The sequence below is a fragment of the Puma concolor genome, chromosome D3 (genome assembly GCF_028749965.1).
Source record: "Puma concolor isolate L17-30 chromosome D3, mPumCon1.1.hap2, whole genome shotgun sequence".
Lineage (NCBI taxonomy): Eukaryota > Metazoa > Chordata > Mammalia > Carnivora > Felidae > Puma > Puma concolor.
Window position 1 is genome coordinate 77,394,994 of NC_141678.1, and position 26,435 is coordinate 77,421,428.

At 49.1% G+C, this 26,435-nt stretch overlaps 1 protein-coding gene across 15 annotated transcripts in view; it reads left to right on the plus strand.

Annotated features, from left to right (window-relative positions):
* Positions 1 to 22,959, plus strand: part of NEDD4L (NEDD4 like E3 ubiquitin protein ligase) — a 346,027-nt gene extending 323,068 nt beyond the window's left edge. For all 15 annotated transcript variants that reach the window (XM_086683105.1, XM_086683102.1, XM_086683104.1 and 12 more), the window contains 7 exons: positions 5,574 to 5,647; positions 8,023 to 8,083; positions 9,299 to 9,358; positions 10,793 to 10,900; positions 12,148 to 12,244; positions 13,073 to 13,145; positions 17,979 to 22,959. In XM_086683105.1, coding sequence (XP_086539231.1) covers positions 5,574 to 5,647; positions 8,023 to 8,083; positions 9,299 to 9,358; positions 10,793 to 10,900; positions 12,148 to 12,244; positions 13,073 to 13,145; positions 17,979 to 18,081 — 576 coding nt within the window. In that variant the 3' untranslated portion in view covers positions 18,082 to 22,959. The remainder of the gene's footprint in view (positions 1 to 5,573; positions 5,648 to 8,022; positions 8,084 to 9,298; positions 9,359 to 10,792; positions 10,901 to 12,147; positions 12,245 to 13,072; positions 13,146 to 17,978) is intronic.
* Positions 22,960 to 26,435: the final 3,476 nt, after the last annotated feature.

Here is a 26,435-nt window from a genome sequence, read left to right on the forward strand (position 1 = left end):
TAACGAACCCAGAAAGACTTAATCTTGTGTGTCGACTGAAAAAAAAAAAATTACATCCACTTATAGAAAACCATATGACTAACTTAAATAACACAGTTCAGAAGACATTAGTTATGCCAGAGTTAGAAAGAGATGCACTGGGAAAGCTTCCTTGGTTACAGTAAATTGGAACTGTTTCCACCTAATAAACAAAAACCAAACACAAGACGTTTGGATTTTTAAGTAGTCTTCTAACAAACGTTCTGATTATCATTATAGTTCATATCAATTATTCATTAAAAACAATTCTCAGACCTCCTCTGATGCAGTAGATTCTTCTGACTTTGGGACTGCATCAGGTGGAGTAACACAGTAATGAAAACAGACTCACAAGATGAGAGGGAGAATGATCAGGTGCCCTGTTTGTTGAACGACTGCCTTCCCCTTTCAGAGTGCTAACCTGATTAACAGGGAACTCGTGTTCTCTGTTTTGCATTCTGGGAAGAAATTTAGAGGGAATTAAGCAGCCACGTATTGGTCGCATCCCTCATTTCCAGTCCCTCCCCTAGCCCTGTTCATTTCAACTCCGAAATACTTCTCAGATCCGTCTGTCCTCCCTTCCCGTCACACCAACACCCACGTCTAAGCTACCGTCTCATCTCGTAGACTCCTAGCTGGGCTTTTCTCTCCAGCGTGGCCTCCTATAATGGCAGACTGGTCTTTTTGGGATGGACCGATCGTCATGTCATTCCTCTGCCAGAAAGATAAAGATCCAGCTCTTTGATTGGCCCCATGAGGGTCCTGCGTGGCCTTGCCCCATTTTCTCTGTCTTCAGATGGCATTTTGCATCACAGAGCTGTCCCTCGTGCTCTCTGGGTCTGGTCTCCTTGGACTTCTTGAGCACACCAGGTCCCTTCTCGCCTCAGGACCTTTGCTCATGGTGTTGCATCTTTTGGGAACATACAGCCTCCTACCTGCAGCTCAAACCTCCCTTCCTCAAGGGAACCGACCCTGACCCCCGGCCATAATCCTTCAGAGTATGTCCCTGTCTCCCACTGGCACGTAGCACGGACGTCTGTGAGTTTATCTGTGTGATTCGGTGGCGGCATTGAGTGCAGCCTGGTGGCAGCACTGGTGTACGTTTTGCTCACCACTGTGTACTCACCCGCGCAGCATCTGGTGCTGAGCGGATGCTCCAAACAGCGACTGGACCAGCATGGGCCTCCACCAACGTGCAAGCCTCTCCCCTCTTCCGGCCCTCTGCAGAACTGGGCACCACTCGTCGCCATTTATTGGAACCCAAGAGGAAGCTCATGCCTCCCTTGTGCCAAAACACAGTACTCCCTTCAACGGCAAGAAGTTACCACCCAAGTGGAGTGCACACGCGGCGGGCCGTCCTCGGTGCCATTCGCCGTGTTTTCCTTCCACAGCTGGAAGCATCGGGCCGCAAAGCTGGGTGGCAGCCGTCGTTTCGTGGAAAGAAACTGCAGCTGCTGTCGTTATTGTGCAGTCTTTTCGCCCTGGCTGGCGAGAATTTGGAGCCGCTGGTTTCTGGGGCCTCCTGTGAATGTTGCCACTGAACAAATTTCAGTTCTTGGGCAGTCCTCCTGTGCCAAGCAGGGAGAATAAACCATGCACTTCTGCACACAGGTGCACCCATACCCCACAGGAGCGGTCACTTTTTCAGAGCTGCAACAAGTAGCAATCCTTCATCGCCTGCTCAGCAAATTAGCATCTGATCCAGTTGTTTTGCAGAGGCGCTGGAAGGGTGGACTCTTACAAAGCCGTGCAGGAGGGAGGGGAACAGAATGGGCAGCAGCCTGCAGGAAAATTCTTCAGGGCCAGACGTACGTTAGGTGTACATTCTCAACTGAAGGGATAACACCCCGGAGGGGGTAAAATCTAGTTCTTAGAGAACAAGAGAGTCTCAGCCATTACAATGGTTTGTGGCCCCTGCTCCCAGAAGGCCACAGGTATACTGTGAATCTGTTTATTAAGATTTAACGGGAAGAAAGGGGCAGGGAGGGGGTCTCCAGGGGCTCTTCAGGGGTCGAGCATGAAAAAAAGGCTGAGAAAGTAGTCAAGAGCACATTTAGTCCCTACCCTCCTGGAGCCACCATGTCTGAACTTAGTGTGAAGTGGGGGGGAGCTCCGGGAACAGAGCAGCTCAAGACGCTGGTTAGACGTGTACGGGCAGAGATGGAGGCTGGCCCGAGAAATCTACGGGCAGAGGGTCAGGCAGGTGCCACCCCCGGGGTGTGGGCTTCGCAGCCAGATGAACTTAGGCTTGACCCTCGCTCTCTCCACTTCCTGCGGAGTCCCCCACTCGGTGAGAAAATGAAGGTGATGGCACGTGCCTCTTTGGCATAGTTTAGTGATAACCCCTGTGGCGAGCCTAACACTGTGCCTGGACCACAGGAAGCCGTCTGTGTCTGGCCCTTGGAAGCCGGTTTAAAAAGTGGAATTGTAACAGCAGCCCCTACTGCCCACTAAAATGCTGTCTGTGAGGAGCTCAAGCAGGACGGAGATTGAACACCGAAAGCCTGGGCTCAGACACCGATTGCCAGGCTCTGGGAGCAAGACCTGAAAACCACCCTCACTGCCTCCCAGAGACACCCGCCCTCAGAATCGACCACAAGAGGCTCCTGGGTGGCTCCGTCGGTTGAGCATCTGACTCTGGCTCAGGTTGTAATCTCATGGTTCCTGGGTTCAAGCCCCACGTTGGGCTCTATGCTGACAGCTCAGAGCTTGGAGCCTACTTTGAATTCTGCGTGTTTATCTCTCTCTCCCCCTCTCCACCTCTCTCTCTCCTTCCTTCCCTCACCCCCCCCCCCCAAAAAATAAAGTAAAAAAATTAAAAAGAAAGAATTCACCACGAAACCAGACAGCTGCCCACAGATTCACTGCTTGCTTGACCTCCTTACTTAGCACAGACAGCATGATCCCTCTCTTTTTTTTCCCTTTGCACAACAATTATATTCATTTATCTGATTATAAAATAGTAATTTAAGTAGTAAACATCAAACCGTTACAATAACTATATATAAAAATCACCCATAGTTCCTCTCACCTGGAGAAGGTTCATGATTAAAATTTTGATGTTCTTCCAGAATTATTCTTTGTAAGCACACGCACACAAAGTTTTTTATTTTTACACAATGGAATTGTACGATGCATACATACGCTTTGAATATATCCCAGATACCTTTCCATGTCAGGAGATGTCAATGTATTCCATTAAAGTGGCTACACCGAATTCCGTTTCCTAGACCGTGCATTTTTTTTTTTCAACGTTTATTTATTTTTGGGACAGAGAGAGAGCATGAACGGGCGAGGGGCAGAGAGAGAGGGAGACACAGAATCGGAAACAGGCTCCAGGCTCCGAGCCATCCGCCCAGAGCCCGACGCGGGGCTCAAACTCACGGACCGCGAGATCGTGACCTGGCTGAAGTCGGATGCTTAACCGACTGCGCCACCCAGCTGCCCCGACTGTGCATTTTTTAACCAGGCCCCATTGCTAGGCGTGCAGGCTATTTCATTATTTTGCTGTACAGGCAGCATGATGATCAAAATCTTGGGAGTACGCATCTTGTACATTTGACCAATTTTTTCCCCGTGGTGTAAATTCTAAAAGTATTATGACAGGGAATGCTGTGCCCATTAAAATTGATGCCTGTTGCTAAATGATCTTCCCAAAAGGTTGAAGTAATTAGACTCCCACCAGTAGGGTGGGGAAGAACTGTTTCTCTCCAGTCAGCCCTGCTGGCTGGCTGCTCTTTTTCCTCACTACGTGTTCCTTTTGGAGGCCCCAGAGGTGTTTTTCTCCTCTTCATTCCCCGTTCTCTTTCCCTGTGGTTGATCTTCTCATTCTAGGACTCTCTAGAAACTGCAGCCCCCGGAAAAATTCTACCTTAGTGTTGCTGAACTGTGCGTAAGACCTCTCAGTCCCAAGAACTGGGCTTGGATGTATTGACTTGCTTGGTGTGAATGTGATGGGGAGACTCTGCCACTGAAAAGGAACAGCAGTGCAGTCTTGGAGGAGGAATAAATGGAGAAAAGAAAAGCCATCGGGGGCTTATTAAAAAATACAGCAGGATAAATGAATACTGTCCACAAACCTCTGGAGAGCGGTCAAAGAACTGAAAAGGTTGTCTGATAAGAAACGTGCCCATCTCAACCCCACGCATCACCGTCCACCATCCTCGAGGATTGCCATGGCACTTACGGGACAGGGGCAGACAACTGCAGGGAGAACCAGGGAGACGGGACCACGGCCGCGGAGAAGGGGAAAGTGGGAAGTAAGGAAGAGCTTGAAGAAAACTTAAAACTTCAGTAACAAAATCCATATCGCGGACGATAAAGAGCTGAAGTGACATCGTAGAAAATGGAGTTCAGTCATGTGATAGAGACACCAACCAGATCCCTCCCTGAAGAAAGAGAAGTAGAAAAAAGAGGAAAATGGATGACCAACGTGCTTTGACTGAAAAAGCTATCTCATGATGACCAAGAGCAGTAATCAAGTGCATAATCCAGAGAACAAGGTCTGAGTTTTGGGGCCAGAGAGGCTCAGTCTGTCCCTGGGTGTGTGTGGCCTGGAGGTGAGGCCTCACTGATGGTGGACCTCCGCCAAAGCAGAAGATTTCATTACAGATTGGAATCTATCCCTTGTGATGGATGTGACCTGGAAACTTAACTCTGGAAAACCCTTTCCGCAGGCTTGGCTCATTCTCAGAAATAGCCAGTTATGCATGGAGGGGGGAAAGGCAGAAAGGGATCCCAGCAAAACATCAATGTAGCTGTCGTTGAATATGGGACTTGGGGGTGGTATGTTTTTTCCTTCCCCTCCCCCTAAAATTTTTATAAGAGTAAGCATTTTATTTATAAAATAGTAAGTCCCCTCCTCCCTTGGTTTCTGCTAGTCAGTGCTTTATACACCATGATGTTGAGTTAGGGCCGGCATGAAGTGCAGAAAAGGCCACGCTTGCTTTCAGCCGCTTTGCTTTAAAATCCCGGGTGGCCCTGCGGGAGGGAGCCTGCCCAGGCAGTGGGCGAGGATGTGTCTGGATGCACACAGAAGGCCAAGGCCTCTCAGAACAGCAGGGAAATCCATCCCTCAACCTTGCTTCTGAAGCTGCTTTTATTTTTTTAAGGCCCTGTGCTTTGCCTTTTACTCCATGCATCTTTTCTTAACGATTATAAAATCGAATTCTCAGAAACAAAGTGCATTCGAACTTGGATCTCTGTAGTCTTGATAAGCGTACCCTTTCATTTCTGTTAAATGTAATTAATTAATTTCTTGATAAATGAATGATAGCAGATGGAAAATGTTGCTCTTCTCCATTGTTGGTCATGTACGAGAACAATTAAAACTCATAAATAACCGCAAAATAATTCACCTTTGATGATAACATCTTTAAATGTGTAACATCTCAACAATATAAAAGCCTCATTAGATAATCTCTTGTACACAGAGCCCGTTTGCTGGGAAATGTTTCCAAATGAATTTTGCTTATCTTCTTTTATAGTAAGACGTTATTAGTAATGTGCAGAATAATTTCACAGTGGTGATCATTGTTTTATCTTTGCAATTACAGACCTATCAAGTGGATCTGAAGCCCAATGGGTCAGAAATAATGGTAACAAATGAAAACAAAAGGGAATATATTGAGTACGTATACACATATTTACAGTCTCTTCTTTTTATTAAATTGAATGGCATATTTGGTTCGTGTCCCTTGCCAGAACAGCTCATGCGTGTCGGGGACATACTTTTCAACAATATGAGTTCCTTTCTGGCTTGGGCTAATGGGAAATCAAATTATAGGGTGGAAAGTTTGACTTGTATCATGACTTCAGTGAGCTGCCTTGTATAAAGGAGTCACAAAAGGAGAAAAAAGTATACGGTATTGAGTAATACAGCAGACACGCTATGGGACTACGTGGGTATGTGGTCTAAAATTGAGATTTGCAGTGATGAACCGTGGTGTCAACAGCCAGTGGGGTAAAATTAGGAACAACCAGAAATAAAATATTGCATCTCTCTCGACCTCATTTCCATAATAAAAATGTAAGAACATAGTTAAAATGGGTAGGAAAATTCATACGTGCAAACATAATGAATTGTTTCTGATAGCTATAATTTTCTTAACCTAATCTCAGCCTCAGTTGGTGGCACACAGTGTTCAGTCCTTTGGAAATCCAACTGTTAAGTCATCCTAGGGCATTTCTGCCCATCAGAAGGCCTTTGTCTGTTGGGCACGTTACATTTCCCTCTTTGGTGCATGTGTCTGCCTCAGGCACACAAGTCCGGGATCCTCCTTGCTGGCCCCAGAGCAGGGAAGAGGGTCAGTGCAACCGACCGGTGTTTGGTTCCCGGGTCCTAGTTTCTGGTTCTTGCCGGTTGCAGCCATGGCCTGAGCCCTGTACCTGCATTCAGGACTCCATTACGTCAAGCCGGTTCCCTCCTCTCTTCTCAGCGTAATTGTCGGTCAGAAGACTTGAACTTGGAGAATTGGTCAAGAGTCTTGGCATCTTTTAGCGTCCTCTGCAAAGAAAAACTTGTCCTTCCTAATTAGCAAGAAACGGAGAGTGTCGGAGCCTCTGCCTAGAGACCCTGACAGACCATGCACTATTAAGTAGCAGACTTCTCCCCTCACAAGCTAAAAGCTTGCTGCGCTTAATTTAAAAAAACAAAAACACAAACAAACAAAAAAACTAGAAGTAAGATACTCCGGTCCTTACCTGTTCACATTAATTGGCACACTTATTCCAAACTCGAACAGTCTCAGGCAGGGTGACACCTTGGCGGATGCCATTGTCTTCATTTGAAGGTACAGGCTTTGAATGGGTTTTTTAAAACACTGCCCTGAAGGGGATTGGGGTCAGATGTCTGAGGGTGTGGACATTGTCATGCATGTTGTACATCATCCTTTGCAGTTCTTTTTAAGTTTCAAATTTGGTGGGAAAAGACAGGATGGTTAAAATCTCCACCTGCCCCCTGACACATGGGTTCCCCCAGTGCACGAAGGCTCTCGGGCTGATGCGTACAGCAGGTGCGGGGAAGCCTGATGTGGCCAAGCAGTGGCTGTGTAGTGGGGCTGGGCCTCGACGGCCCAGGGTTGCCAGGGTACCATCTGGTAGGGGAGAGCCTTTCCGATAAGGTCCTCGTGCTATTTCCAGGACTTGAGCCGGAATCTAAAGTGGATTCACCTAACAGTAAATTCTGCTGTGCACTGAACATTGTCACAGAGAAGATGGTTTCAGTGGATTTCTGTTATTTAAGGAGGTCTTATCATTAAGCCTCCAAATTCTGGTATTAAAGGGTTAGTGTAAATCATTTTGCTGGTAAGTTATGTGTCGTTGAAAACCAGTACACTGGCTAGCGCTTCCAGAATGAACTGTCTCACGAGGTACGTTGTACTGAGTACTCCTTTTAAAAACATAACATACATGTTGGGGCGCCTGGGTGACCCGGTCGGTTAAGCTTCCGACTTAGGCTCAGGTCATGATCTCGAGGTTCGTGAGTTCAAGTCCCACGTCGGGCCCTGTGCTGACAGTGCGGAGCCTGTGTGGGATTCCCTCTCTCTCTGCCCCCGCTCACTTGCATGCGCACGCGTGCTCTCTCTCTCCCTCTCTTAAAATAATAAAATGAAAATATATGTACATGCTTATGTATACGTGGATGTGTGTATATGTGAGTTCATGTGTGTATACGTGTACCACGTGCATATACATCCATACTCCACAGCCTTTTTTATCCCTCTTCTCCACATAGTCGCATTTATACGCAACTTTGGTAAACTAAGGCTTGGTTGAAGGGAATAAATTACTTTTGAAATGCTCAGGCTTTAGGTTTCCCACACATGTTCCAGTCACCCTTGAAAGAATTAATGCATCAACTGTGCCACAGCTCTAGACCCTCCCGTTTGCCCGCCATCGAGGGGGTTTCTGCACTTTCCCCTCCCCCGGTGAGAAGGTGTGAAGAAACAAATGTGTGCCCCGTGGTGACGAGGGTGGATGCAAATTGTCCCATTTCTCCTGCAGCTTAGTCATCCAGTGGAGGTTTGTGAACAGGGTCCAGAAGCAAATGAACGCCTTCTTGGAGGTAAGTCTGGCACCGTCAATCCTCGCCTGAGAGAGGATGGCTGTCCTCCGTGGGGTGGCGCGGGGGCACTGTTTGCACACCGCAAGATGGCGAGGGAGTGGGGATGCGCGGCAGAAAGGTCAGGCCTGCGCGGCTCACCCCGTGGGCCACCCTTTCTTTTCATGGATGTTCTCCTGTTATGCCTCTGCCTGAATTCCTCACAGACTTCCACCCAGGCACACGTAAAACACCTTCACTTGGGCTGGGTTTCTATCTTAACACCAAGCCGTCTTGGGCCAGCGTTCACCCTGTTAGAGGGTGAAGCAGACACTCCTCAGATCCAAATCCGTCATGTCAGCGGTGCTCCCGAGCCCCTAGCAGAGGGTGGGGGGGGGGGGGTTCATCGTTTTTTTAAAAAACCGGTTCACTTGGACCAAAAGCGAAATTCCCTTTTAAGCCTTGATAACAGCTTTAGTAAAGAGAACACGAGAACACGCCCCAGGTGCACACCGAACCAGTGCGGAGTCCTTAGGCGATGCCCTCCTTGGCTTGCCCCAGCTCGGTCACCTACAGCGGCAAGTAGAGCCCTAGGCCACTCACAAAATTCAGGGACTTGCGGCATAAAAGGGTGAGTTAGACGTACAAGAGGACGGCGAGTTTCATGCTTTCTTTACATCAGAGACCCAGGAGGCAGGTTCCTGGCCCGGCCCCAAGGGATCCCACTTCCAGGAACCAGGTGCTGCCCACAAGACCCGGGAGCAGGGAGCAGGCTGCTCTGGAGCTCTCCAGGGGTCGGTGCGAACCGGGAGCCAGAGCTGAGTCTCTGTGCTCCTCTCTCCTGTCCCAGATCACATCACCTCCTCTTGTATCGCCTCTCTGTGCCTTCTGTACCTTATTTTGAAACATGTTCTCTCGCACATCTGTGGCTTGGGTGTTTTAGGACACATTGACTCATCGCTCTGTCATAGATGGCTTCTGGAATTCGCCTGCCTCCAGTAACCCATATCTTCCAAGGGTTTCTGAGATTACTCAACTATCCGAACCCTCTAGGTCCTCCTGCTTTTCAAGACGTTTCTATTGTGACTGTGCTGTTTGTGTCGGAACTACAGTCACGGATACTATCGCTGACACATAAATCACCAGCGAAGAATATGTTTTTCCCGGCTGCTTTGTTTTTTCTGTGAAATTTGTCTCTTTCAAGGAAAAAGGTGTTGACGGTGATTTTTTTTCTTTCAGGGATTCACAGAACTGCTTCCTATTGATTTGATTAAAATTTTTGATGAAAATGAGCTGGAGGTTTGTGTTTTAAACGTTTTCTGTAAAGTAGGTATTTTTAAAGTGGTCCTCACTGCCTCACCAATGAGATGTTATTTCCTGGTCCGCAAGGTCTTAGGGAGTGAGCTTAGATGGATTGCACTATATGTCTCTCACGGGGTGTGTCTGTCGACCTTAGAGGAGAGAGTAGCAAAAGCAGTCCCTTGTCGGTTCCTCACCCAGGAGAGGGCAGTTCTGGGACACACGGGACAAGTAGAGGCCTGCTGAGCTGAGTTGGGTTCATGGCCAGGTGTACAGGGTAAGGAAAATTGCTGTCGAGGGAGTCAAGGTTGAGACGGCCCGTTGGCTGGGCCTCCTGCCCACACAGGGGTAGCCGAACTGGGCCTTGGCCAGGACGCGAGCACCAGGGGCTGTGGACCAGTGTCTCTGTGGACTTGACGTTGTGCACATTGAGTAAGAGAGAACTTTGGGAGACACCAAGGCAGTAGCAGGAGGCCATTTGTACAGGATTGTTTCAGTTTCTTTGTGTTGACCTAGGTGAGAACTAGGAATCTCTCACCCTTCGTTCTGCCCAGAGCAATAGAAGGAGGAAGACTGTCTGCTGAGACCGTGTCCCCCGTCTGTCCAGGCCACCACATCCAGCGAAGCATTTCTCATAGACTAGCCTTCTGTTCTTTCATCTTGAAATAGAAACTTCAAGGCCGATGATGTTGAGTCATATGTCGTAATCCCCTCATTTAGTAGGTGGGGAAACTGGAAACTGAGGCAGGGAGCAATTCATGACCTCCCACATTTACCCAACAAGGTTTGGGCACGGTCACGCCTAGGATCCGTTCTCAGGCGTCTGGTTTAGTTCTTCTGTTTTTCTTTGGTGCCTCTGCAGGAGCGTCGTGTGCTCTTGTGCCCAGGAATCCTTCCTGCTGGGGGGGTCAGGTAGTAAGACGAGCCCTAAGCCCCGGTCACTGCCCCGGTCACTACATTAGGACAGGTCCGCATGCACACAGCTCTGGTCAGCAAGCCGACTGAGCGGGGCTCTGGCTGCCATAAAGCACTAGTTCTCCTGTGGGTTGGGAGACATTTCAGATATCGAGACACACAACGTCTCCAAAGGGAAAACGGCTGGAGTAATGAGCAGCTGTAAACGGAGCCCGAGAAAATCTGAACACCCAGCTCAGATTAGAGGGGTGGGCAAGAGACAGACGTGGAGTGGCATTTGCACCGTGAGTGGCTGTGGCCTGAACACACGTTAGAACTGGGTCCCCCTCCTTGCCCGCGCTGCCTCTTACCTGAGGTGGAGGAGAATGTTGTCCCCGTCACCTGTTTTTAAGAGCTCCTGGCGTACCGTACTGCTTTACCCATGACAAAGTGCTGGTGTTGAGAAAAGGCCATTCCTCCGTGGGTGATTTCTTGGGCCTTCACATGTGCCCGTTCACATCTGGTCCTTCTCTCTCCTAGTTGCTGATGTGCGGCCTTGGCGACGTGGACGTGAACGACTGGAGACAACATTCTATCTATAAGAATGGCTATTGCCCAAACCACCCTGTCATCCAGTGGTTCTGGAAGGTAAGGCCATGGCTGCTGGGGCGGTCCCTCTCCCCAGCCCGGCTTGGGCCTCAGGGCTCTGTGCTGCCTTCCCGTGGTCCTGCTTCTGCAACCCAAGACTCTGTTGGCACTTGGGCCACTGGGGGGAGAAAGCAGCCCTTCCTGCTGTGTTTCCATCACTCTGGTGAGCAGTTATCCTGCACTCGGTCCATCCTCATCGAAGCACCTTGTCCTTCCTTGACCACCTGACTGAAGCGGCTTTATGTGAGGAACCCACTGAGTACAATGAAGTCGGTAATTGGATTCGAGGGTCAGAACTGGTCCGCCAAAGTATAATGAGAATGGGAAGCTTCTCCGGGCAAAGCATGCTTTGCGATTGTGCCAAGAGGTCATTCTTGGTTAAAAAATCATTTTCCCCTTTCTTGGTAAATTCCAACAAATATTTTGGTATTTTCTATCCTTCAGTCAAGGATGCAAATGAAATTTGATGTACTATCTTAGGGCCAACGTTTGCTTTTTCTGTAGCTGAGGAGAGAAGCAAAATAGGAGTGAGTTAGGTCCAGGCAAGAGACCATAAACTGCCTTCTAAAGAAGAGTTTCAGGGGGGGGAAAGCTTGTTTATTTACTTCCAGAAATAAGAAATCCCAAAACTTGTTTTAATTTCATGATCCCTGGGATCATGACCTGAGCCTAAACCAGACTCGTGACCTGAGTCAGACGCTGAACCAATTGAAGAGAGAGAAAAATTTAAAAGCAGGATCTTCAAAGCCCAGTCCACCTGTCTACACAATTCTTGTCATAATTCAGATGCGTAGCATACCCGGGTTTTTCTAGAGGCCTGACCCGGCCTCTGCTGTCCTTTCTTTTTCTAAAACGTTACCTTTAGAGGTTTGTCTGGGTCTGAAATCTCCCCTCCTAACCTGGCCCCCTGATGTTGGCGCTTCTCGAACACTGGGGGTGTATGATCGGCCCGCGGGGGGGCTGCCACGCCTCGCCCAGGGAAGCGTGAGCTCCGTGCCACCAAAGAGTTTGCTTTCTATTTCATTTATTTTGACCTGTCGGCAGAAGAAGAAAGAGACGTTGCGATCTCTCGTTCTCTGAGATCACACAGGCGGTACTCTGGGGCCCATAAAAAACAGACTCTGTTTTCAGTCAGCGGTCTCGGTCTTACGCTGCAGTATTTATGACTGCGTCTGGCCTGTCTTGGGTTACCGCGGCCCAGGCCGGGTGCCCCACGCAGTGTAACGACCTTCTGCCTCCGTTCCCAGGCCGTGCTGCTCATGGACGCGGAGAAGCGGATCCGGCTACTGCAGTTTGTCACGGGGACGTCGCGAGTACCCATGAATGGGTTCGCCGAACTTTATGGTGAGCGGGGCACCGAAGGGTTCAGTTCTCCTCCTGGGACTTTGCAGCCAGGCTTCCGCGGCGGCCGCGCACGGCTCTGCCTCCCAGAGTGTGTCACCCGTAGGTCCCGTCAAAGGACTCGTGGGGAGAGGGCTTTGGGTTTAGTACAGAAAAGAGTTGGTCTGTCTGTGTTTGTTTTTTTTTAAAGCTTATTTTGAGAGAGAGACTGAGCATGCAAGTGGGGGAGGGGCAGAGAGAGAGAGAGAGAGAGAGAGAGAGAGAGAGAATGAATCCCAAGTAGGCTCCATGCCATCAGTGCAGGGCTCGATTCCATGACTGAGATCATGACCTGAGCCAAAAATCAAGTGTCAGACGCTCAACTGAGCCACCCAGGCGCCCCATTTTTCTCTCTCTTTAGTTTCATTTCTTGGTGTATCTTGAAGGACTGCTTACCTCCAGGAGACAGAATCCCTTGGGACTTACTATATAGATGTTAGGAAATCACTCTTTCTGCTCTGCTTTAAGGTTGGAGTTTACACCCCCCCACCCCCCACCCAATGCCTTAAGTGTAAGCTTTCCAGGCTCCTCTGAAAGGCTGCAGCCGGCTGCACTGGGGCTTGCTGTGAAACTTGGTGCCCCTCCATTCTGAAGGAGGTGCAGGGTCTGTGCGAGGCTGTTCAGGCCCCTGTATCTCCCGACAGCAGGGCTTCAGTGCTGCCCGGAGCCAGGACGGTGTTTCCGTCTCCTGCACGACGCTCGCCCACCTCCTTCCCTTTCCTTCAGGCCCCACCTCAGCTTTGCTCTCCCACCTTGAGCACGCTTAGCGTTTATTTCTCTTTTTTTGCCTAGGTTCCAATGGTCCTCAGCTGTTTACAATAGAGCAATGGGGGAGTCCTGAAAAACTGCCCAGAGCTCACACGTGGTGAGTGACAAAAACACCCAGTTGTCCACAAATCGTGTTTGAAACGCTTAGGTGGGACCGATGCAGGGCTGGAGGTTGCAGAGTGCCGTGTTGCCTGCCCATGGATAGCAGACAAAGTGTAGCTTCTAGAATAATGGCTGGTAAAGCTCAAACCATGGTCTGAATGGACCCGGTGTGTTTGGCTCCTAAAGGGTTAACTGCTCCCCACGCTGGGGGGCGGGTTTCCTCCTCCAATCCCCACCCCCCTGAAGGTATCTCTGTCCCCAGGCCCCACCCCCCGCATGCTGGGGGGCGTTCCTTCTCCAATCCACACCCCCGAGCTGGTGGGCATCGCCCCCAGACCCCATCCTTCCTCAGTACTCTAGAAGTACGGATCGCACCTTGCACCATGTATCCACCGTACAAGGTCATGGCTGTTCTCAGACCCCATTGACAGACTGGGTTTTTACTGCAACCTGAAGATGGTTTTTATTCCCAGAACTTGGGCTAAAATTCCCTGGAGAAACACTGTTTTAGAAGACCTCTCATGGCCATCTGTACCTCGTAAGGCTCTGGAATTGAGCAACAGCACGACGGTGGCTGGTAGGCCGGAGAGGTCTGACAGAGGCCCGCGTCCCCCGGGGGTGGGAGCGAGGCAGCCCTCAGCCTCCAGGATGCGGGGGCCGGGAGGAGGGGACCCCGCCGTCTCCGAAGGGTCCCCTACTCCCTCGGCACAAGAATGACACTTAGCAGCTCTCGGGGCGCTCTTGCTAAGCCAGGCGTGACGTTCCCGGCGTCGGCTTCGCCCACAGACTTCCGTGTCTTGCTCTTAGGAAGCAGGTGGAGGTGGTCGCTCTGGAAACGGTGGGCCGCACAGCCCTACTCTCCTCACCAGCAGGGGGCCTTCCAGAGCCAGGGGCTGCAGGGCGCCCGGGAATGCTTATCGTGGGGAAACGCCCCCTCCCCCCCCCCCCCCCCCCCCCCCCCGCCCTCTACGTGCCCGCTAGGCGGCAATTCTCCTGAAAGTGCATTTGCGGAAAATTGGCCGAGGGAGGTTGTTCGATTCCCTTGCCTTTGCTGGAGAGAAAGCCTCCCGCCTTTACCAGTCATGGGACTCTGAATGCAGTGAGCATGGTCCTTGCCCATCCGACCCTCGGAAGCAGGCTGACTCCACCTAAAGCTGGTGGCTCTCCGAAGCGGTGATTGCCGTGATCCTCTGCTTTTATTCTCGAGGGAGAGTGCATTGGTGGTTTGGAGCTTGGATTCCAAACAGTGTCCGAGCCCAGTGTAGTTTTCTGGGTTATGATAGCCTGCGTCTGGAAGGCAGGCAGCATTGCGCTGAGCCCCGGGACCACTGGGATTGATGCAGAACTCCCCAGCTCACGGGCTGGTAAAGCTAGGTGGGAGTAAGGGCTGAACTACCGGCACAGCCGTCTTGTGTGGGCCAGGCACTGGTGAATCTCGGTGGCGGCCTCACGGGATGCCGGCATCCCCATCAGCGGCCAGGACGCTTGCCCCAGGGTCACACAGCTCACAGACTCCCAGAGCGCAGGATTGGAACTCAGCTCCGCCAGAATCGGGATCTGCACACTAACCACGGCATTAGATCTGCTGCCTTTATTGCTGCAGTTCGCTTTCTTTGGAGATTCTCTGAAGAGAACCAAATACTCGAGCGTCCGGCCTGTGTCCCTCCGTGACCCTGTGGACAGACGTCTTTACCGTTGACCTTTTCTTCCGTTTCCGAGTCCGTGTGCTTGGATCACATCTGAAACGTGGTGCTGCCCAGAGACGATCTGCGAACTCAGTGGTTCCCGGCATCGGCTGCGCATTGGAACCTCTTAGAAGTTTTCAGAAAATCTGATGCCGGGGTCCTGCCCCCAGAGATTTGGACGTAATTGGCTTGGGGCGTAGCCTGAGCTGTGGGGTTTTCAGAACTCCCCGGGAGCCCCTGGCACACAGAGTGTAAAACCCCTGCCCTTCCCTAGGGAGGACGGAGGTCTGCCCACGGGAGGGAAGCAGCCCAGTGGGCTCTTAGCAGAGCCTCTTTGCTCCTGTGTGGGTCCCAGAAATCAAGTGACAGGCGCCGGCCTGCTGATGCTCAGACTCCCGCCCGGTGAAGAAGAGGGCAGGCTGCAGGCAGCACCGGCGGGCCGGGGTGGGCCTGTTTCTCTGGGTGGCTCTGCTCCCAGCCTGGCCCCCAGACCGCACTTGGCCGGCTGCCCACGGCAGCAGTGCCTCCGTCCAGTTTAGCTGTAGATAGGTCTGATTTCGTCCAGGTGTTGTGAAAATGTTAAATCGACCATTAAGCTTCAGAATAAGAACCCAATTTACCCAGAGAGCTCATAAACCTCTCAGATGAAAGGACTGAAAGGGCTTCGTTTCACTGTCCCATTAAAGATCACTGCTTGGATATTTATACTTTTCAAAGACTCACAGACCCACCCACTCTTTGGAGACCAAAAATGACCTCAGGCCCACACGTCTTCCACATGAGGAAGCGGGTCCCGCTGAGAATATGGAGGCCACTCAGCTGGCTGGTGGCGGGTCAGAGCCAGCCAGGCTCCTGGCTCATCAGACACTTACCAGCCACTTACTGTGTTCCAGGCATTGTCCTGAGCACGTTAGATGCGTTAACTCCCATGACCATCACGATAATTGGAAGCGACGGTCATACACAACAGAAAGATGGTCACAGATCCTCGAGAACGCATCACTAGGCCCCATAGGGATCGCAGGCCCCGGACTGTGTAAGACCAACTGCGGGTCAGACTAAAGTCAGCTTCTGTGACAGGCTGGGGTTTGGGGTTTTTTGTTTTGGTTTTTTTTTTTTTTTCATTTTTTTTTAAATATTTATTTTTGAGAGGGAGACAGAGTGTGAGCAGGGGAGGGGCAGCGAGAGAGGGAGGCACAGAATCCGAAAGAGCTTCAGTCTCCGAGCTGTCAGCACAGAGCCCGACACGGGGCCCAAACCCACGAACCGTGAGGTCATGACCTGAGCTGAAGTCAGACACTTAACCAACCGACGGATCCACCCAGGCGCCTCTGTGACAGGCTGTTTCTAAGTGCAGTCTGCAAACGTGGAGCTCTGTGGTGACAGCTGGTAAGGTAACGTTTGAGACCATTACCAAACTGAAAACCCTTTTGGACTTAGTCTTCAGGATTCCTGGGTTTCTGAGACGTCCAGTTTGAGAAGCCTCGTGTTGTCCTCTGCTGTAACTTTGGTGTTTAGCGACTTAAAAGTCTGAGTGCTCGGTGGGTCTTGTGAAACATGTTATGGGTCTCTAAAGGGCCCACCGTGGATGTGTGTCCGCTTCTAATGGCTGCTGATAACTGTTAGTTTTTGAAACATAAGGACTCGTGCTGTTCGTGTTTGGAATCATAGGTCAGTGCCAGGAGGGGGTTTTCAATGCTGGGGCGGCACAGTGGTCTGAGCCAGGTGTTGGAGCCAGCCTGGGGCACAGTCCTGGTTTTCCCGCTTACTGCGTGACCTTGGGCAAGTTACCTAACCTCTCTGTGCCTCCGTTCCTCTTTTCTAGAATAGGGGTGATTGCTAGCATTCACTGAGGTAGTAGACCAAGAGTACTTAACGATGGTGACTGCCGTGCTGCACATTCACTCACTCTTACTCCAACCGTCACTAGCCTTGGCAAGTGCATGTGGCCATTTTCATGACCGGTACGTGTCAGCACGGCACCCCCACGGGTGTCAATTCTAACGCCTTGTGCCCCATGCAGGCATTCAGTGAGAGGCGAGTGACAGAGAACCATGGTCGCCATCTTTGGGCACTTGCTTGGTGTGTGGAACACCTTACATGTGTTCTCTCGTTTGACCTTCCTGGCATCCTGAGAGCAGTTTCCCCGTTTCACAGAAAAAGCAGACAGAGTAAGGCATTCAGAGTAAAAGCGTTCAGCGTAAGGCAACTCGCCCAAGGTCACATCGCAGAGCCAGTATCTGAACCCGTTCTCATAGACGGGTGTGCCTCATCGCCCACGGAGGCCACTGTCTGCAGGCTTCCCTGTCGCCAGGCTGAAGCCTCTAGATATTTGGAGGCTTGCTGTAAATGCGGCTTTCCACTCCAGATGTCGGTTGCTTGCCTTTGCTTTGAGCAGGCAGCTTAGCGTTGGAATTCTGGAGATGCCAGCGGCCTGGTTTCCTGGGAATGAGAGCTCGGGCCCCTTGACGTTTCCTCTCTGCTCCAGGACCTGAATCTAGAGAACCCATTACCCGCCTCAGAGGCCCGTGATGAAAACAACCTGAGTTACCACCAGGAAAAGCACTTAGCTTGGGAGCTAGCGTAGAATAAGAATAAGCGAGAGCATTCGAAATAGACTCAGCCTTGGTTTTGGTTCATCCCCAGCAGGTCAGTTCTTTGTGTTCGAGGGTTTGGAACTTGGCACGGATGTCAGTGACCACAGAAAATTCCTTACTCTCCCCCGTGGATTCTGCAGCCTCTTTGGCGTGGACGATTTCATTGCTGGCCTTTTTTTTTTTTTTTTTTTTTTTAAGTTTATTTATTTCTGAGAGAAAGCAAGCACAAGCAGGGAGGTGGGGGGCAGAGAGGGAGGGAGACACAGAATCCGAAGCAGGCTTCAGGCTCCGAGCTGTCAGCACAGAGCACAACACGAGGCTCGAACCCACGAACTGTGAGATCATGACCTGAGCCGAAGTCAGACTCTTAACCGACAGGCACCCCCATTGCTGGCATTTATTGTTGATACTCAGAATTGTTGGTGAAGACCTCTGCACGCTCTTGCTCAGGTACCAGATGCCTCCTTAGGCGAACCTAGGAAATGCCGTTGTGACTGCAGGGCAAGAAGGATGCCTTTTTACCTGTTCTTTCTGTTACTTTTGCAGCTTTAATCGCCTTGACTTACCTCCGTATGAAACCTTCGAAGATTTACGAGAGAAACTTCTCATGGCCGTGGAAAACGCTCAAGGATTCGAGGGGGTGGATTAAGCTCCCCCCTCCTCGGGGTGGTTGTTCATCGAGCGAGTCCTGCTTGCACTTTTGCATTTGCCCAACACCTGACTTTGCAGAGACCGAGGCGGAAGAGCGGCTGCACACGGCGGCCTGGCTCCCGGGGCGGGGCCTCCACCCGCGACTTGCCCAGGTTCAGACGTGGGAGCCCGGACCCAGGTCGCGTTCCTGCATTTTCCACCACGAATTATCAACTGGTTGATGTGTATACTAATAACATTTCAGGAGGACTTATTCTATTTATGTTGTGCCTCTGTAGGCAAAGCCCTTAATAAATATTTTACATACTTTATAATGACAATGAATGGGATTAATCACTCTACAGGTATAGTATTACAACTCATGTTTACTTTTTAAAATGATTTAGACCGATTTTCAGATTTTATTTCATTACAATTAAAGATGTCTCGTGTACTTGGAAAAGTGAGCATATTTTTTTTGTATTTGAATTTCATACCAGGTTTAATGTCAGTGACATTTTTATTTTTGAAGTACTTTGACACCCCCCCCCACTCCCTATGTTATTAGAATTGAAAGACTGTTGTTGTGTTGTTGTTGTTTTTTTTTTTTTGTCCAGATACCTACGGACAAGTACTTTGAGAGAATTTAAAATATAACATTAGACGTAATGCTACTTTTCTCCATACTCTGAGAGAATGGAAAACAAACTGGATATTACATTGTGTGTGTGCGTGCAAATTTAGCGTAATAGCTCCAGGCTGAGAGAATTGTAACATAGCATGACAAATTTGGTGTTGACTTGAAGGAAGGAACCACACCGTTATTCCTTAGAAGTAATTCCGTGTGCTAGAACACATTGGAGGCAGGGTCGGACTATCCTTTCTCATTAGAGAAATTACTTAACCCTCCATGATGCTGTACAGCCATTCTTCTGTTACCTTTTCCAAACTCTTTGCTGTTTGTCGTAGAGACATTTGAATGGGCCTCGACACTCGCTTGATTTGAAACCGTGGAAACCAGATCTGTGTCGTGTCCCGTTTGTACGCGTTTGCTAGCGGTCGCTAAATAACCAGTTTTTGCTCTAACGGCACCAGTTCCGAAGGCACTTTATGTTCTCCCTGGGGGTCCTATCTGGTTTTGTTGATGGGTTGTTGTTGTTTTTAAATCATAGACATTAAATGTGATGATTTCTTCTCCCTGCACACATCTTTCTGGTGCAATATCTATCAATTGTGAATCTGGCTGCTGGTGTATAAAACCTGGATGTGAAGCTGAGCCTACACACCTGTCCTCACCAATTGTTTTGTGATTTCTACTCAACTACCAAGATTATTTCAATGCACACTCCGCCTAACCGGGTTTTGTCACCTAGGACATGTTGCATGCTTCAATACTGTGTACCGCCTGAGTTGTGTCTGTTCTGTGCTGGATTGAAAGTGAGCGGGAACTCTCTGACTTGACCCCCGCGGTCACGCTGCGCAGCTGGCGGTGCCCAGGGGGAGGGCTCGGCGCCGTCGGGATCCTTTGGCACTTGTGAGCGTTCGTTGCGGGATTCCGTGGTGTTTTGAGAGAAAGCCTGAGGCAGCGTGGCAGTTCAGCCCTGCTGTCCTTTTAACCTGTGTTGTTCTAAACCCCGTCACGAGTGGGGGGACTCTAGAGATGTGATCCCTCGCCACTCGTAGATAAAGACAGAAAATTGTGGTTTCAGGGCCCCCCCGTTTGTTACGGAAGAAGGACCTTTCGGTGTAAGGAATTCATTGTTCGCAGCTCGGGGTGGCTCGTGAGAAACCAGGAACGTTGGTGGTTATAAATGAACTGCGTGTCGAGGTGCAGAGGTCAGAGGTGTCTGAGAGAAGAAGGATTCCTGCAGAGCTGAGGGTTGGCTCCCCTTCCCTATTGATTTAAAAATACCCAACAGCGATCAGAGAGCTTAGATGTCGAGTAATCAGAAAAAACAACATTGCTTATTATTTTTACCTACTTGTGGGATTTTTTTTCCCCCCTTCAGTCAATATAACCGGTGTCCCATGGCAAAAAAAAAGCCCCTTTGTGTAACCCCTCACTGTCCAGAGGGCTTTCTTGTTAGGCTCACGCCAAAGCCAGTGCTTGGATGGATTCTGAGAGTGATCATGTCATTATAGGGGAGAAAGCCTACGATTCTAGTTGAAGAGCTGGGATTCTGTCATTTTGCAAACTGTATACTCAAAAAATCAGAATATTTAGTAAATGCAAATTAGGCAAAGTGTTAAAAATGTGAAAGAAAAGCCCATCCTAAGCTACTTCCTGTACCAGGAGCAGATAAGAATTCTCGAACTGGACCCCTTTGAATACTTGAATGACGCATTTGTGAATGACGGTTCAGTTCACCTACCACTAAATATTGGATTGCAGTAACGGCTGAATAGTGCTGGGTTTGGGGTTTGTTTTTCTTTTGTTTTGCTTTTAATCCACACATGAGGTTCCCTCAATCTCAGCAGTTCTTGATGCTTCACTCTGTCTAAAACAGTCCTAGATCTTGTTTTCTCCAAGTCCTGACAACCACTGTCCCTTGCCTCCAGGACAGAGTCACAGGTGGTGGTTAAGAAAACGCACCGTTGGAACCCACAGGCCTGGCGGGGAGGGTGGGCCATCTCTTCCTGTTACCCCTAGCAGTGGCTCTTCTCCCAAGTCCAAGGTCTCCATTGCCCCCCCCCCCCCCCCGTTCTCTTAAAAATTCCCCGAGTCTGGCTTGTTTTAAGTTTCCTGAAGAAGGTACCATTATTATGGGTCATTTTGCCACAAGGTTAAGAGGCTGGTTCCAGGGCAACTGCATGATGGACATGAGTTATCACAACTACAGGATTTCGATCCCCGTCCCTTGTTGGCCTGAAGGCGAATTTGGAAAGTCTGGATTGGCTTCCCATAGTGTGCTGCTTTTCCACCGCTGCCTCTGGAACAGGAGACAGTGAGGCAGTTGTCTGTTTCAAAGTTGTATTCCGCTTTAACGCATTTTCCGTTATTGACTTTTCTATATTCTGTACCAGATCACAAGAATGTAAGATGCTTCTTTAATTTTTGTTTACAAGGCCCTTTGGTCGAACATGAGCTATTCCTGATGGTCAGATGACAGATGCTCCAAAGCGTCTGACATGGGTTATTCCTCCCACATAAGGATGCAGTGACAGATTCGGAGAAATGATTTTGCAAAATATTTGAACCACTTGCTACATCTCACGTTGTTAAATAGACAGCGTGTACCATTGCTGTTTGATCTTGCCAGATCCAGATCGGCTCTCTTGAAAGCCACGTTCATGTGCAGCAAGTCACTGATTGCCCCAACAGTTACTAATTGTTTAACACCCGACTCGAGCATTTTCGTAAGTCTTGTATCTCACCTCCGAACTTTCAAAATCTATAGACAGCATGGGTTCGTCAATTCCCAAGCCCCTCCCCACTGCGCTAGGCACCCACTTTCCTTTCTGCTGACTCCACGCCGGTGTCCTGACAGGGAGAGGTCACCGCTGTCCGGTGTCATTTCCTGCCTCGTCACTAGGGGGTGCTGCTGTGCAGAGTAACTGTCTGGCCTGCTCCCTTCCTGGCCCCCAGGAGATCTGAGCACTACCTCTGTCTCATTCAGGCTTTGGGGTACATCCTGAGAAGTCATGTCAAAACTGCCAATTTCAGGTCTGAGATGCGTTTTTAAAACTCCTGATAAACTCCACTTTGTACTTTAGATTTTAAAACTGGGAAGAAAATGTGATATACTTTGGACCACTTTTTTTAATTTATCTAAGCCTTAATGAATAGTGTATATACACTTGCATACACACATCCCCACCCCGGCGTGCTTTCAGTGTGTCAGAAACAATGCTGTAGCATTAGGACGTGAGCTTGTATACTGTTTTATTTCAGGAGAGGATCGCTTTCTGTTTGTATGAAATTTTCCAGTAAAACTTCTCCCTAGACATCTGTCCTTTGTGAAAGGCGTTACGCGCAAAGCAGCGCATGTTTAAGGTGCGTGTCTTGTTGTTTGTCGGTTTCACGTTTCCGAGTATCGATGGGAATCTAACGACATTGGCGACAGACCTCTGTGTACTGCATCCCAACCTTGTGTCAGAGCATTGAAAGCCTTTCTGATGACCATAACCCTGTGTCTGCAGACATCTGTGTTCCTGTATAAGCCAGCTTGCCCTCTTACTCAGACTGATTTCACCTAGATTGTCACGGTTTCCTTCATGTTAACTTCGCGTGACTTTGTTTTTCCTTTACTACTACTTATGTGATATGTATATACATACATACGTACGTATGCTGTCCAAATATATATGTATATATTTGTATAGCAATTTTACACCTTTCTTGAGCAATCTGGTTTCGAAAGGGAGTGAGAGCTTAGTCCTTCTACAGTTTTCTCCAAGCCGTGTCCTGAGATTTCTGACCCTCGGAGCCTGAGAGCACCCCAGGAAAATGATGCTAATATGCTGTCATTCCCTAATTCAGGATTTATTACCAAATGAAACATGAAAACAACAGTGACTTTTCAGGTGAAAAGAGTTTCAAGCATTCCAAATGAATTCTCAATGTTTCATAACTTTTTATTATAAACCCCACCTCCTAATACAAAGCCAAGTACTATTTGATACAGTGACTAAAAGCCAAACTACTGGGAAATTTTTTAAAGACAACTTACGGATAACGCTCCTTTTCACAATCAGAATCGCTTTAAAATATGGTTGAATTTGATACAGGAAAAGTTTTAAGTACAAATCCTTTTTGCTTTTCATTTTTCTTAAGAGATCTGAAGAGAAATTGTAGATTGTTTTCCTGACAGCAAAAGAGAAATGTGACAAAATGAAGTCGTTGTAAAGAAGTGATACAACTTGTCAAATATTTAATAAAGAATTATGGAAGCTGGAACGTTTTTCTACACCGAGTATTACGGGTTGTCTGATTTGATTTGAAGCTTCTTGGTGAATGCATTGTCTTAATTGTTTCAGGGGTTTTAAATGCCTGCAGATTTATAGGTCGTTCTTTCCCTTAATATCCCTCAAAGCCCCACACCTTTAAAAAATCATTAAAATCTGCCCAAAGCACAAGGCTTACACTCACTGCAATACGCATCTGTTCTGAGCCATCTGTCATCTTGTTATTAAATTTGAGAATTAGTGACTTTACACTTGCATAATTCATAGGAGTCCATCCCTAGCAAGACATATTTTTACCTCTGGGTTTTAAGCAACCAACTCTCAATTTAATGTGAGTTTAATAAGACTCAGTAATGAAGCCCAGAGAGGTTCTCAGAAGAAAGAGGCAATCAGATTCCAGATTTCCTGTCAGTTCCCAGTTAAAACGGTAGCCTCCTCAGAAACGTTTCCATTTTATTGTATTTTTTTCTAAACCTTTAGTGTTTGTCAGCATTAAAAACGTTTTCTTTCAAAATTAAAAAAAAAAAAAGTTTCCTTTTTAGAGCAAAAGCCCCCTCTTGATGGCCCTCGCCTGTCCCCTCAGGGACTGCCGGGAGGTAACATCCAAGCAGGACATAATTTAGTCCTTTTTCAGTTTAGCAGCAGATGGCACCTTGCTGGGCAGGCCTGCCTCCTCCGGCCGGATGCACACAGGCAAGGGAGGGAGGTGCCGGTGGGGGGCACAGCTCCAAACTTGTGGATGTTCTTTCTTAGACAAAAAGACAAGGGGTGGAATAAAGAAAAGTTTTCGTATATCCTTTACACGGTTGCTCGGTTAATAAGCTCTTGACCTCCGCCAAAGCCCAGGAGCGATCTGAGCCCCTCGGTCAGGGTAAAAGCCCCCAGTAGGAGCGTCGGTGCCCAGCGCGGGGATCCGAGAGTTCTCATTCCCGAGGTTTGCCTCTGAAGGGTCCACGGCCAATGGTCCCCGGATGTAAGAGCGCAAAAACCACCTGCAGATCCCTCACCTCGGAGAGAACACCAAGTGGTAGGCTCCCACAGAACTCAGGCGGCGGACCCTCAGCAGGTCTTTATGGGACTTGGATGGGAAAACATCTCGCTGGGGAATTTACTGAAGACCCAGTCTCCTTGGTTAGTAGATTGCAGGACCCTGTCACGACCTGGGGGACGCCCACGGGTGGGGACTTCGTGAGAAGGAAGCTTCCCTTTGTGGCACTGTCTCAGGCCAGACCAGGAAAAAAGGTGAACTCCGCCAGCCCCACCCCTGCCCGCCCCTCTGCAGAGCCCCACGGGAGATGCGTCCACCTACGTGACTTCTTGAAGTGTGAGCTGCCTGTTCTGACCTGACCCCACTCTCAGCCAGGTGCCCGGCAAACTTGCCGTTTTCACGCATGGATGAGGCCCCCATCGCCAGTTCTGCCGCCTGGGCACTTGGCTCCCTATGAGAACAGGGTACAGAGTGACAGAGACCGGCGTTTGGGGCCAGAGTGGCAGGAGAGGAGGGCACCAGTTTTCTCCCAAAGCTTTTCTGCTTTGCCTCACCGCACCCCAGTGTTTGAGGAGAGCCTTTGTTTCCCCCCTGAGGGCGCAGCTGGCTTGCAGACAAGTTAGCTTGGAAGGGGTGTGGGACACGGCACACAGCACACCAAGACGGACGTGATGTGGAGATTTGGGGTTCAGAGCAAACGGTCGAAGAACTCTTGAGACCTCTTCGGTGCAAAAAAGGTGGTTTTATCAGCACATGGGGACCCCTGGGCAGAAAGAGCTGCCCTGGGGTTGTGATGGGTGGCGGGTTTGTATACCTTCAAGTTGGGAGGGGGTTAGGGAGAGGGTAAGTCTCGGGAATTTTGGAAGCAAAGTTCCCAGGACCCTGAAGGGCCTGGGTCATCTGCTACTGTCTAGTAGAACCTTCATCATGATGTATATCAGGGGGCCATATGCTTGGAGTTGATCACTGACCTATATCTTACGAGTGGGGGGTGGAGAGCAAGGAATATTTATATGGTAAGACTTAACAGGATCCTGGAGGTGGGGATAATGTTAAGCTAAAACTGCCTTTTGCCTCTAGCAGTGAATTAACATCAAGGCAATTGAGTTCGTAGAGGAAGGTCATGGCCGCCTCTATTAGCAAAGAACACGTCCGTGGGCTGTAAGCTGTAAGGCAATTCAATGTCTTCTTTTGCCTTTGTTTCCCACATCAAATAGATGAAGCACTGAAGAGAGCCATGTGTGAGAGGCACATCCCTCTGATTAAAGGGGTGGTATACTTTGGGGCAATTTCTAAGTATTATCCTGCCATGGACGTGGTACACAGAGTTCCCAGAATTCAGATATTAACCATTTTCAGTCCTGCTTGGCCTTGGGGAGACTGAATAACGATACAAGCCAAAGGTAGAAGCTATGAATCGTCTAGATTTAGCTCTGGATTAGAGAAGCTTTAAGAGCGGACAAAAACCGGGGTGCCTAGATGTCTCCGTCATTTTGAGCATCCGGCTCTCGATACAGCCCAGGTCACGGGCTCACGGTTCATGGGATCGAGCCCCACATCGGAGTCCTTGCTGAGCGTGGAGCCTGCTTGGGATTCTCTCTCTCCCTCTCTGCCCCTCTCCCACTCGTGCTTTTTCTATCTCACAATAAATGAATTTTTATCAAAATGAACAAAAATCTGCCTCTTGTCAGAGCGTGGCAATGCCGTTTTCCTTAGTACTAAGGACCGTCAGCCTTGAGTCCCAAAGCGCAACTTTTTTTCCCCTCCCACATTTTGTTACGAAAACATTCAGAAAAGTTTTGAAAGAGTTTTCTAGTGAACAACGGTACCCCCACCCCATAGTTCTGCCGCTGCATTTCACTCTTTGCCTTACCCTAGTCCTCTCTACCGATCCTTTAATTCATGGTGATTATTGGAGCCCTGCAAAGTAAATTGCAGGGACCGTTGTCTCCCCCCCACCCAATTCCTTCAGCATGCCTGTCATTAACTAGATTTATCATCTACATTTTTTTTCCTTTGGAGACGTTAAATGACAATTCAACGGAGTAAATTTGGAGAGGTAATTGGTCTTACTAAACGACTCATGAATCAGGCAGCATCCAATCTAACAAAGAGAGCTCCAAGGAGCAGTACAAAATGGAAGGGTTTTAAGGGGGGGGGGGGTAGGACATTATTAGCAAAGAATGCATTGTGTCAGATAAGTCACCCTCCTAAGGGGAACAGAAGGGGTCTCTGTGAATTACTCCCTAGTGCTCACCCAGGAAGTTCCAGGTTAGCTGGTTAAAGGTCACGTTCCTGGGAGTGCGGGGAGGGGATGAGACTGTACCTAAATCAGGTATTAAGTCTTGGCACAAGTGACTCCATTTTGGATATGCTGTCCCCTTTCTAACAGAGGTAAAATTCGCATACGATGAAATTAATCTTACGTGTACATTCACTGGGTTTAGACAAAGGCGTGCACCCGTGTAACCCAAATTCTC